We start from the raw sequence: 13,820 nt of genomic DNA on the forward strand, positions 1-13,820 counted from the left end.
TGCACGGATGAAAGGGGGGGGGGGGGTCGTTTATAATTCCGTGATCGTCAGTAAATGCTTTATGTAGTATGGGTTGATTTATTGATCAGATGGTTTGTAAATAAAGAAATGTACAATCGGCTTGAAAATAACGTTACCGTTCGCCGATGAGACTGGAGGAAAAAGATCCCACTTATTTGACGTCGATCTACTAGATCCATTTCCGGTTTGTATGGCGCAATAAACGCCCAAATCATATCGATTATTGAGTTATGGCAGCGATCCATATGCACGCCAGTGTTTGTCTGTAGTCCCGCAATGATATGTGACTGCCGGACGGATTTCCCAGATGAGTAAAATGAGTTGTACTACAGCTCACAGTTCCCTGTCTTCTGCCTTCTTCCCAGCTAAAGCAGTTGGAGATCGAGAGGGTGGAGAAATGGCTGAAGATGGTGAAGAAGTGGGAGAAGTACCAGAGCAGTGACAGGGTGAGTGAGACACACACAGGATATGACCTCATCATGACATACATGCTCCATGAGCAGTGACAGGGTGAGTGAGACACACACAGGATATGACCTCATCATGACATACATGCTCCATGAACGGGTTTAAAATAGAGATGCACCTGAAGTCCTAAACAGCCAATACTGAGTACTGATCTGATGCCTTACTTTTGCTGAACATCATATAGACCATTAGTTTGCAGTCACTGGACAAAAATATTGAGGTATGATACATTTTTCACCATTAGAGAGATCAAGCATCCTATAATATCAACAATGCTGAAAATCCATTCTCTGCTTTAATTCTTGACATATTACACAGGCTCTTTGTATCGGATTTTAGTTTTGGAGAAATTCTCTTACAGTTCCCTATTTTAGCCTGGTATCGGCTTGAGATCTAATACTAATATTGGTATTGGCAAATTGACTGTAAGCCTTCCCATTCAGTTTATGCATTAATTTATGCCCCCTCTCCCCTCCTCTCCCCTCCTATCCTCTCCTGTCCTTTCCGCTCCTCTCCTCTTCTCCTACTCTCCTGTCCTTTCCTCTCCTCTCATCTCCTCTGCTCTCCTCTCCTCTCCTCTCCTCTCCTCTCCTCTCCTCTCCTCTCCTCTCCTCTCCTCTCCTCTCCTCTCCTCTCCTCTCCTCTCCTCTCCTCTCCTATTCTCCTCCTCTCCTCCCCTCTCCTCTCCTCTGTTGTCCTCTCCTGTCCTCTCCTCTTCTCCACTCTCTCCTGTCAGATGGTGAAGAGAGTGTACAAGGGCATTCCCCTGCAGTTGAGAGGTCAGGCCTGGGCCCTAATGCTGGATGTTGAGAAGCTCAAAAAGGAGAACGAGGGCAAATATGAGGTGCTCAGAACTGAGCTGATTCGTTTTTTTTAGGCCTGTAACTGTATGTACACACCTGCATGTGTATACTCACACACACACACACACACACACACACACACACACACACACACACACACACACACACACACACACACACACACACACATAAACACACAAAAGCTGAAGGAAATATGAGATAAACGTTCCTCCACTTAATAATGGCTACCTAATGGAATCTGTGATGTTGAAGCCTATAATACCAGATGGTTGATATGTAAATCACATAGTGATTTTAACACAATGTGGCTGGCAGGTCCACACACACACACACACATTACCGTCCATACACATGTTCAACTGGATTAGCAAATTATTATAGTCCAGGTAAAGAAAATTCAGAGAGTTGTTTCTAAATATATTATACATGTTAGAAAATAGTTGCTGAAAACATGTGAAAAGACTGAACTATTTAGAACTGAAGAGCCGACTCTTAAACATGGAGCCATCCTTAGCATAACCACTACATAACACTATATACTAGGGCTGACCTTCGAAAAAAATTATTGGAATTCGAAGCTTCGGGGCCGAGATTCGATTTTTATTCGAAGCTTCAAGATTAAAAAAGAAATAATAATAATAATTTATTTTTATTTAATTTAAAAAAAGATATGTATGTTGTGGGACTTGTACAGGACTTTGTTCAACTTTGTCAGTGCTGTAAAGTTTTAACCTTTTTAAATCTTAGACAAACAAAACACTTTGCTTTCATGAAATATTGTAAGCCGTCATTTGAGGCTTTATAAAAGCAGCACAATGAACACAAATCTGTCAGTGCCGAGTCCGACCTCATCTTAAATAACAAACAGCATAGCTTGTTGTAGTTAACAAAGAGAGGCAGAGTTGATTGTGCAAAAAAAAATAACAATTTAAAAAATAAAAATAAAGAAAATGATAATCAAATTTTATTTTCATATTCGAATCCCATGCCCATCGAACGAAGCTTCGAAGTATTTAAGACAGCCCTACTATATACAAACTAGAGTGCATTGGCATTGTTCTCCTAGAGTTAACAGTAGCTCAAAAGTGTAGCTAGCTAGTCAATTAGTCAAGCTAAACAAGTAGGGTCTATTTGATAGATTTGGTAGTTTATAGCATATATAGCGATTTAATGGAAAAATTTAATGGCACTTGAGCTGAAAGGGAGCTGTCAATCAAGTGTGATCTGACCACGCCCCACATCCTGAGAAATTGTCTGAGCAGCCAGATGAGCTGTGTTTGGGCTGGGTTTTATAATGGTTATTACCGCTTTTAATCATTAAAATTTCTGGGTGGTTATTGTCTGTGGTGTGGTGAGACAAACTTAGAACACATAATTATTTTTACTTTCCCCCGAGCTTTTCCAAAAGCAGACTAGATTAGACCAGTGAGAGGAGAACATGCAGAGGGGGGGGGGGGGGGGTAATAGAGAGGACACAAACATTGAGTAATAAAACGTAACATCTTTTAACAGAGGTGTTTATGTTCACTTTGTACGTTTAAAAATGTGCTTCATGATAAAGATCAGGCACGATGAGTAATGTAGACATGCTTTAAACATTACAAGATATAATATGTTCACAGAGATATGCTCAATAAAGTGCAGACCCCAAGGCTTAAAAGGGCATTTCACCCAAAATAAAAATAATTATAAAAAACGTATTTCCCTCTACCCAGAGTGCTATCTATCCATCCAGTTCGCTTTGTTGTGATTCTCCTCATTTTGGAGATATCACTCCAATACAATGGATCTGAATGGCACTCAAAGCTCCCCAAAAATACACTACTCAAAAGCAATGTCTCTTACCAGAAATCATGACCTGGTTACTCAAGATAATCCACAGACAATACACATAGACAATATACCATACATATTCATTACTATGGGGGGTGTAGTTTGGTAGAAAATAGTTCCCATATGAAACTGCTCACAGTAAGGTGTGTGAATTATTTTAAGTAACTGGGTCATGATTTCTGGTAAGAGACATTGCTTTTGATTTTTTTCAAATAAATTATTTTGGTGCTTTGAGCGCCACAAAACATTGTATTGGAGTGATGGCAGATATCTCCAAAACTAGGAGAACCATACCGAAACAATCTGGATGAACAGATGGCACTCTGGGTAAAAGGGAAAATGTGTTTTTATTTAAATTAATTGGATCTGGGGGTCATATGGTTTGGATTATCAACTGTCAAAAGATTATACATATTGATACTATCAATAGGATGTAACAAGGGGACAACACATTTGAAATGTCATCATGATCGCACAAGCTGTTGACTTCATGTTATTCGTTTTGTGAGAATATCGCAAATTACTAATTCTGTGATTTAACGGGTCAGGAGATCCAATATGCTGCCTGATGGCACTAAAGGAAAGGCACCAGAGGAAGGGTCACCGAAATCAATAGGATTCTTCCTCTACATGGGGCGGCTACGTGGCGTAGTGGGCAAGACGCTCGCCACGAAATGCTGGAGACGCTGGGCTCGTCGGTTCGAGCCCAGCGCTCCACATTTGCTTTCAGTTTAGCTGGTCGTCCGTACTAATACACATTGGCCGTATTAGGGGGTGGGAAACTGATGGGTGGGGATCGGGCGTTGTGGACAGCGACTCCTACAGGTCGGTTGGTGCGCCTGCGCAGTAGAATCAGGAAGTGTCGGGGGCAGCGTGAGCCTCCCACGCGTTACTCCTCGCCACTGAGAGATCGAGCTGCGCAGGTGAAAAGATGCGACTGCTGTTACCTCAAGTACCGGAGGGGACTTGTGCTATGTATGACTTAGTCCATATTGCAGCCGGCTTGTGGGAGGCAAGAAACAGTGTCCGTGACAGGGGAGGGTTGAATTGGATGATACGAAATTGGGATGGGAGAAAATATAGAAAAAATGGGAGAAAAAGTGGATAAAAAAAATAAAAAGATTCTTCCTCTACATTTACATTTAGTCTGTTGGCCTAATGGTGGCACTATGGAAGACGTCATGGGGTCACCAATATTAAAAGATGTCTTGACATTTTATGGCAATTATCCAGCCATTACTTTTCAAGATATCTCGTTCATAGACAGACAAACAAATGTGGGGGTAGAAACATAACCTCCTTGGCGGACATAATTAATGTGTGTGTGTGTACTGTATGTGTGTGTGTTTGTGCGTGTGTGTGTGTGTGTGTGTGTTTGTGTGTGTGTTTACTGTATGTGTGTGTGCATGTGTGTATTTGTGCATGTGTGTGTGTACTGCAGGGCTATTCAACTGGCGGCCCGCGGGCCAGATCCGGCCCGCGGGATGATTCTGACCGGCCCGCCAAAGATTACATGATAATAATTTTTTTTTTTTTTTTTTTTTTTTAATTTTTTTTTTTTTTATATATATTCTTTTCATGTCAACGTTAACACGCACAATTTAGCCAAAAGTCACTCAATTAATGACAGATTTCATTGATAAATTGAGGGAAAACTTTGCAAGTCGATTTGATGAATTTGACATGTCCAGAGAATTGATGCATTTTGTGAGCAACCCATTTGCCAATGTAGCTGCTATTTCCACAAAAGGACAAGAGTTCCTTGCATCACTTCACATTGATGAAGGTCTCCTGCAACTTGAAATAATTGACATGCAAGCATCATCTGCTCTGAAGCAGGCACTTGAGAATGAATCCACCACAACATTTTGGATAAAGTGTATTCATGTCAAGACATTCCCCAAAATAAAAACGCTGGCAATATCTGTGCTAACAATGTTTGGCTCAACATACACCTGTGAATCCAGTTTCTCTCACATGAATGCCATTAAAACAAGCAACCGTGCCTCATTTGCATCACTGTTTGCGGGTAGCCCTCACTTCCTATGAACCCTCTTTCTCTGCCATTGCCCAGTCAAATAAGTGCAATCGCTCTCATTAGATGTGTGTATGCAGGGGCGTAGCTGGGGGGGGGGGGTAGCTTAGGATGATTCCAAGGGCTGGGGGGGGGGCCCAACATTTTTTTTTTTTTTTTTTTTTTTTTTACTAGACATCACTCACGTGTATTATTGATGCTCTCATTGATACTATGTTTGTTTCTGAAGTGTGTGTGTGTGTGTGTGTGTGTGTGTGTGTGTGTGTGTGTGTGTGTGTGTGTGTGTGTGTGTATATAGAGAGAGAGGGGGGGCTTTGGTAGACTATTGCATTGGTCCATTCATTGAAGATGAACGCAATGCGACATCCTTTACTAGGCTCACCCACCAACAGTGCAGGTGCTGAACTGCTGATCCGAATGTATAGGTAAAAACCATATTATGCGTTTTCATCAATAAAAAAATTGCCAAAGAAAATTCCGCTCGCGCGCTTACGCACGCTCGCATTCACTGGGGGCCTACAAATAAATTCTTTCATGGGGCCCAGAATCTGGAGCTACACCCCTGTGTGTATGTAGGCTAGGCCTGTCTGCCCCCACCCCCCTGATGTTTGAGAGTTAAGAGTGGACAATAAGTGCTAATAAGATGCTGTGATTTGCTGTTGTTGCACAGACATGAAGCACTTTTTCATAAGCTCAGCTGCACTATAAATGTGTTTTTTTGTTCAAGTGTTGATGTTAGAATGTTCAGATGCACATCATGCACTTGTTTGTTTTTTATTTTATTTTTATATTGAAATGTTGAAGAGGAGATGTTGCAGTTGTTGCACAGTCATAAATGAAGCACTTTCTGCAGGAGATGTTGCAGATGTGGCACATAAATGAAGCACTTTTTTTGAAAAGTATACTACTTTTGCAATGTAGTTAAATAAAAGTTGTGAAAATGTGGTTGCGTGTTGTGTCAAGTGTACATATATTCATAGCACGGGGAGGCGCCGTGGCAGTCCGGCCCCTGGCCCCTTGGGTTTCTGACAATGTGGCCCCCTGAACAATTTAGTTGAATAGCCCTGGTGTACTGTATGTGTATGGGGGATCAAACAGGTCGCAGACCTAAACCCATCACAAGCGCCTGCAATCTGACATCAAACGTTAGACCTGTTTGATCCCCTGTTTGATCCCCTGTGTGTGTGTGTGTGTGTGTGTGTGTGTGTGTGTGTGTGTGTGTGTGTGTGTGTGTGTAGGTGAGCCAATCTGATCGATGGTCTCCTTTGTCTTCTTCTCAGAGAATGAAAGAGCAGGCTAGACTGTACTCTGCTGAGATCAAACAGATCGACCTGGACATCAACAGGACCTTCAGAAACCACATCATGTTCATGGATCGCTTTGGAGTCAAGTGAGTTTCACTGGGTGCACCTCACTTGACCAGCCGCAGCTGAGGCTCTGTTTCCAGCTGGCCCTGCAACTGCTGTGAAAGTGGTTTCCATTAGAGGTTAGGGGTTGAAAATGATTTCTGCTGAGACTTCCATGAGAGCTAGATTAAGTTGGCAATGCACTACTAAATGCAACAGCATGGTGTGGAAACAACAAAACCTTGTTAGTGGTCTATTATATGTATCCATGAAGGAATTCAAACAGTTGGGCAGTAAAAGAAAATAGCATATTTTTACAACTGCATATCTGATTTTTTAAATGCCGGTTTGGATAAGTGGTTAGTTTTGTTTTATGATTTCATATGAACAGAGTCCCCCTGTAAGGTAAATCGACAAGTTGTCGATTTTTAAGTACACCCTTGTTTGTTTCTGCCCGAAAAACTGTTAGAACCAATAACGTAGCCTGTGCTGTAACCCCCAAAAGTAACGTCAAGGTCCAGCGGTTGGAGACAGTGAAGAAGGTCCTTTAGAAAAAGAGGCCTTTGTATTCATACTCCTGATACAGTTAAACCAACAGCCTACATGAACAGTTGGCCTCTTCCTTCTTCGTCTTTGACTAAGTGAAGGTAATAACGTACACGTGGATCGTAGAAAGAACCACCATTCGCTGTGGGCTCTGAATTAAATAAGGAAATCATAGCCTGTATGTGCTCCCTATGAAACTGTTCCTCTACTGGTACGAGTGTTCCCTCGCATCTACAGTTCAAGTTTCTTTAATAGTTGTCATACAGAAGTACAGAATACTTTTGTACAAAATGCTTCTTACTGTTGCGCTCCAGAGACTGTGCATGACAAGATAAGTATGAAATAAAAACATAGTAAAAATTAGAAGTAAAAAAGAGGTCACAGTGTTCAGTTTAGACATATGTACAATGTTCGTAGACGTAGTTACCATACAATATACAATACTGTGCAGTGTACTAATATACAATACTATATAGTGCAAGGCATAAATGGACGAGGTGCAGTTTAGGTACAATTCACAGTAGGTGTACGAGTTGTAGTGCAAATCCTTTATCAATAAATATAAAGTGTAAGTGTGTTTGTGTGATCTAAAGTGTGGAGAGTGGGTGCTGCAGTGTGTTGTTTGTTTGAGTGAGTGTGTGCTTGTGGGTGTGTGTGCTGTGTGCATTTGATGGTTGTTGCATAGTGATTATTGTTCGTTTAGCGATTATTGTTCGTTTAGCAGCCTGATGGCCTGGGGATAGAAGCTCCTTCTGAGTCTTTCTGTGCTCGCCATAAGACTCCGGTATCGCTTGCCTGACGGCAGCAGTTCAAAGAGGCAGTTGTTCGGGTGGCTCGAGTCCTTAATAATTCTCTTAGCCTTCCCCTTGCACCGCTTGTTGTAAATGTTCTGGAGGGTGGGAAGCCCCCCTCTAATTGTGCGTTCGGCTGAACGTGTCACTCTTTGTAGTCTGCTACGGTCTTGTGCAGTGCTATTCCCAAACCAGGAGGTGATGTTGCCGGTCAGGATGCTCTCTATTGTACATGAGTAGAAGTTCCTAAGGATCTTCTGACTGACTTGGAACTTCCTTAGGCGCCTGAGGAAGTAGAGGCGTTGTCGTGCCTTCTTCACAACACTGTCAATGTGTGTGGTCCATGTCAAGTCCTCGGATATGTGGGCTCCGAGGTACTTGAAACTGTTCACTCTCTCAACTGGTGCCCCGTCGATGCTGAGGGGGCTGTAGTCCTTGACCCCCGACCTCCTGAAGTCCACAATCATCTCTTTTGTTTTGCTGACATTCAGGGAGAGGCAGTTCTCCTGACACCACTGTGACAGGTTCTCTACCTCTTCCAGGTAGGCCCTTTCGTCGTTGGCAGAGATCAGGCCCACCACTACTGTGTCATCAGCAAATTGGATGTATCTCTCCCATCCAAAGATAGTCTGCCACTGAAGTATCCTGCGTAGGAAGACGGCCTTTGATAGAATAGTATTTTCTTCAATGTTGCGACCCCGGTGTCATCATCATCATCAAACCTTTATTTGAATAGGCAGGTTAATTAAGAACAAGTTCTTATTTTCAATAATGGCCTATTTGGGGGTAAAAAGCCCCCTAGGGGAAAGGGGATGGGGGATAAAATAAAATAAATAAAAATAAAATACAAAGGAACATTATTAAAAAGGCAGGACATACATACAGAGCAACAACTGAACTGAACAACAACTGGTGGACAACAGAACAATAGTGGCAGCATGGTGTTAGCACATGGAGAAACATCTACATGAGTGCTCTAGGGAGTTTGTTAAAGTTTCCTTAAACAATCGAATTGAAATAAACGTTTCCATATTTAAGGTTTTTTGTAGTGTGTTCCAGCTATCAGCTGCTGCGTACTGAAAGGAGGAACGGCCTTGTGAGGAGTTGGCATGGGGGGCATTTACCAGGATATGTGTGGCTGACCGGGTGTGGTAATTTGGGAGTGGACGAGGGTGGACTAGGCGAGTAAGGTAAGGGGGATTACGGCCTAGAAGTGTTTTATATACAAAGGCCAGCCAGTGGATGTTGCGTCTAATCTCCAGGGAGGGCCAGTTTACTAGGGAGTATAGCTCGCAGTGGTGGGTCCTGTAGGGGGCATTGGTAGCGAAGCGAATGGCGGAGTGATATAGGATATCTAAGCGCTCTAGATCACCTTTACGGGCCCAGCGGTAGATTACATCGCTAAAATCAAATAGCGGCAGGACAGTTATCTGGACCAGGGTGAGTTTAGCAGATCTAGTGAAGGAGGAACGGTTCCTATACAGAAAGCTAAGCCTTGCTTTGACTTTGGCCTGCAGTTTAGTTAGGTGTTCAGAGAAGGAGAGTTTGGGACCAGAGGTGTACAGGACTGTGTCATCAGCATAGAGGTGAATTAGGGAGTTTCCAGCGAACTGGCCTATGTTGTTTATATAGATGGAGAAGAGGATTGGAGCTAGTAAGGAGCCTTGGGGGACCCCCTTAGAGATGGATAGGGACTGGGTTAATAGGTTGTCGGTTTGTATTGACTGAGTGCGATCAGAGAGGTAGTTCTCGAACCATGCTACACTGTGATTAGTGACACCAATGTCTCTCAGCCGCTCCAAAAGCTGTTCATGATCCACAGTGTCAAAGGCCTTGGCCAGATCTATAAAGGCAGCAGCACAGTAGAGTTTGGAGTCAAGGGCATTGAGGACATCATTGAGGACTTTCATCGTAGCAGTCTCACATCCATGCCCTGAGCGGAAGCCAGATTGGTTTTCCGAAAGTATGTTGTAGGTTTCTAGAAAGCTTGTGAGTTGTTATCAAACTAGTCTCTCTAGCACTTTTGCTATACAGGGTAAAATTGAAATTGGGCGGTAGCAGTTGGAGTCAGTATTATTTCCTCCTTTGAACAGGGGCCGTACCAGGGCTGCTTTCCAAGCAGAGGGCAGTTCTGCTGTATGCAGGGATAGGTTACATAGATGGGAAATAGGTTCAGCAATGATGGGGGCTGCAGTTCTGTAGAAAAGGTGGTCTAACCCGTCAAGGCCAGGAGGTTTCTTGGGGTCGAGTTTGCTGAGTACTTCTAAAACGTCCTTCTCAGTAAATTCCTGCAGTGCAAAACTGTGATGCGTGGCTGGATTAGGGGCACGAAGGTTGGATGGTGAGGCAGGTGGCACTGTAGGGCTGAGGGGCAAGGGGTTGCCTCAGGCTGTAGGAGAGAGAGAGAGAGAGAGAGAGAGAGAGAGAGAGAGAGAGAGAGAGAGAGGAGGGGGGGCGGGTGTGTTTGGAACCTAAGCCAGTAACAGAGTGATGTCACTGACAGCTTAATAAACCACAGGCTTGCTCTGCAGGAGCAGTGGAAAATGAGGAGGAGCAGAGACTCATGACACAAAAGCCTTCATCACTAAACAGAAGTCAGCAGCAGCCCTAAGAATGAGCCCTTATATAGCAGGAAAAAGCATGAGTGGCGGACACTGTAGCTAGGTTCAGAGGTCACTGTAGAGTGGTGGACACTGTAGCTAGGTTCAGAGGTCACTATAGAGTGGCGGACACTGTAGCTAGGTTCAGAGGTCACTGTATAATTGTGTTCTATGTTCAGAGAGGTCACTGTAGAGCAGGGGTGGGCAACTTTGTATATGGTGAGAGCCACTAAATGTCCACACTCAATCTGGGGGGCCGCATTGTTTATCGGCAGTCCCGCCAGTAGTACCCCATCACTCAAATAGCCCATAATAGTCACAGATACGATAAATAAGGCATATAAACTATTATAATTTGTTGTAACTTTGTTTTTATTCCATTTCAAACGCATTTAGTAATGCTTAATTTCAACTTTATGAATTTATAAATACAGCTGAATTTGAAAGTATTGCTGTGTAACCCAAATATATACAAAAATGACAAATTATAATTAAGGCTTCTATTAAAATAAATGTATGAACTTAAAGCCCACTGCTCAACAAACACAAAGCAGCATTCCTGCTGCATTTCACTACAACAGTAAATCAAAAGTGCAATAATAAATTATTTTGTTGTATAAACTTTTATCCTACTACTAAACAAAACATTCCTGAGTGCCTCCCATTGACCCTTTATCAAACTGGCATGACATTCACCCTCCCCCACAGTCGGTCAATAATGGTTCTGTCTTTAATGAGACACTTGTGGTCTCTCCTGTTGGCGCACAATAGAAGGAATGTCAACTTCAATGTTTGTGCATGCGATCTGCATCAGATGAAATAACGTTTCATTTTTGTGTGCGCGCGCACATTTGTGTGCATGCGCACATTTGTGCGCGTACTTCTGCTCAGAAAAGTGCTGGGACGGCGTGGTACCGCGTGGCATGACCACTGCACCCCTGATTATTAGTGACCCACAATAGATGGAAGTTATGTTAGCGAACTTACCTGATGTATAATGCAGTGCAGCATTGCACACTCAACGCCACTCTGCCTTAGAACCCCGGCGAATCCTGTGTGTTTTCCTTTCATTGCGGGTGCTCCATCGGTAACAACAGCGGACAGTTTATCAAACCCCCCATATTGCTGCACGGCATTTTCAACAGTGTTGAATATGTCCACACTAGGGCTGACCCCTATTAGTCGAATAGTCGACTAGATCGAAAGGAGCCATAGTCGACTGCCAACCTGTTGTAATAAAAAAAAATATATAATTTTTTTTATATTGGCCTGGGGCCGCATGGAGCGTCGGTGCGGGAAGTCAAAGTAATATTTTCACATGTTTCATTTTTTTTATAATTTCATATAAATGTACATACTGTTGGTATATTTATAACATGAATTCATGGATTACATTATCGCTGTACAGAATTACTCTTCATTCCTGAGTGTGATCATTTTCTCTCCTCTTCTCCTCTCCTCTCCTCCTCTCCTCTCCTCTCCTCTCCTCTCCTCTCCTCTCCGCTCCTCCCCTCCCATCCCCTCAGGCAGCAGTCTCTGTTCCATGTCCTGTCTGCATACTCCGTCTACAACACAGTGAGTTTGTCACACACCTTATCCTAACATTGCAGTTGAGCTATTATTTATGTTGATCTTGATGGTACAGTATTCCAGTATTCAGAGCATCCTCTTTCTGAGCAGACTGGAGAGTCTAAGCCTCATCACTTGATCTTTGCTCCCAGGAAGTGAGCTACTGCCAGGGAATGAGTCAGATCGCTGCCCTGCTGCTCATGTACATGAATGAGGAAGATGCCTTCTGGGCCCTTTCACAGCTGCTGACCAATCAGAAACACGGCATGCACGGTGAGCTGACAGAGGCTATTCTTTAGGAGTTCATTACTGAGTGCCTCCTCTGTGGTTCTGGAAGAAAATCTACGTACTTACTGTACTTATTCCTCTTCATCCCCTATGGGACATAAGTCTGCAATGAGATCTCTCCGTCACATTGTGTCCTTGGCAACGTGTTGCACCCCTCTCTCCCCATGACAGGGTCATCTTGTCCAGCTCCTCTGTCGCAGTTCTGCGCCAGGTGCTTTTGGGCCTCACAGGTTTTATTTTGCCTGGCGGTGTCCTTAGATAAGCCACAATATTATTTACTTTACAACCTAGAAGCCAGTGGGTCGCTGAGATCATAAAACGGTTGCATAGATTTTTTTTTGTGCTCGTTAAAACCAGGAAACCGGCGACAACCAATAGTTACTATGTTGATTTAAAATAAAATACAGGCAACAGTTTTACAATTTGGAGACCCGTGGGTTTCATGTTTCATGGTCAAATGATTGTGGCTAATGTTAATTTTTTCCAGAGACGACAGATTTAGAGGCAATTGTTCCAGAACCAGAGGGGGGGGGGGGGTGGCTGTGGAGACCTTATGTATACACAATTACACATAGTCACCATCATTTCTACGTTGCACATGAGCTGGTGTGGGGTTACATGCAGATTAAAACTGACAGTTCTTCTCATTCCCTTGAAGGATTCTTCATCCCCGGGTTCCCTAAACTGCTGCGTTTCCAGGCACACCATGATCAGGTCTCTTCCAAGCTCATCCCCAAGCTAAAGAAACATCTGGTGAGGTCACTGCTTCAGCTGTTATGCAACAGATTCATAGTTTTCATAATGGGGGGAAACATCTGACATGGAAACAACAGCAGTCATCCTGATACAGTATGTGATCGCGTCAGTGTGCATCGGTTGGAGGATGCTATTTTGTAGATTGTGTACACTGTCTTTCCATGATCTCATTATCTCTCTCGCTCTCTCTCTCTCTCTCTCTCTCTCTCTCTCTCTCTCTCTCTCCATATATATATATATGTGTGTGTATGAATATATCCCTCCCCCTTCAGGACAGAGAGCAGATGACGGCAGGGATTTACAGTACCAAATGGTTCCTTCAATGCTTCATCGACAGGGTGAGACACGGGTGTTCCTTCCCCCAGTATAGTAAATTCATTCAATCATATATTATGATTACAATGAACAACAACCATTGATGAATTCAGTGTTGAAGAAAGAAGCTGTCTCATGACATTTGAGCTACTGGAGGGACATTAACAGTTCTTGGGCTAAACTGCTATTAGTGTACTCGTGCCCACAATCCTGTGGCTGTGGTGGTGGCTGTGGTCTGGCAGGGGGAGGCCGCTGTCAGGCCTGCTGAGCTCCACCACAGAGATGGGCCTGTGCTCTGGTCTGGGACAGTACCAAACAAAACCCCCTGACTCCAACTGGATCTAGGGAGGAAGGGGAAGCAGAGATATGCGAAACCACTGGCATAAACAAGTCGAAATGGCTTGCAATCAGGCTGAGATGTAGGAGTA

At 43.4% G+C, this 13,820-nt stretch overlaps 1 protein-coding gene across 1 annotated transcript in view; it reads left to right on the top strand.

Moving 5' to 3' along the window:
• LOC311246917 (USP6 N-terminal-like protein) overlaps nucleotides 1-13,820 on the top strand; it is a 45,685-nt gene that overhangs the window by 27,465 nt on the left and 4,400 nt on the right. Inside the window, exons 5-11 of the mRNA XM_084337162.1 lie at nucleotides 387-467; nucleotides 1,226-1,333; nucleotides 6,462-6,571; nucleotides 11,991-12,039; nucleotides 12,186-12,306; nucleotides 12,980-13,074; nucleotides 13,350-13,415. Of these exons, the coding sequence (XP_084193288.1) occupies nucleotides 387-467; nucleotides 1,226-1,333; nucleotides 6,462-6,571; nucleotides 11,991-12,039; nucleotides 12,186-12,306; nucleotides 12,980-13,074; nucleotides 13,350-13,415 (630 nt within the window). The remainder of the gene's footprint in view (nucleotides 1-386; nucleotides 468-1,225; nucleotides 1,334-6,461; nucleotides 6,572-11,990; nucleotides 12,040-12,185; nucleotides 12,307-12,979; nucleotides 13,075-13,349; nucleotides 13,416-13,820) is intronic.

Source organism: Notolepis coatsorum (assembly GCF_963971535.1).
Source record: "Notolepis coatsorum genome assembly, chromosome: 20".
NCBI classification, from domain to species: domain Eukaryota; kingdom Metazoa; phylum Chordata; class Actinopteri; order Aulopiformes; family Paralepididae; genus Notolepis; species Notolepis coatsorum.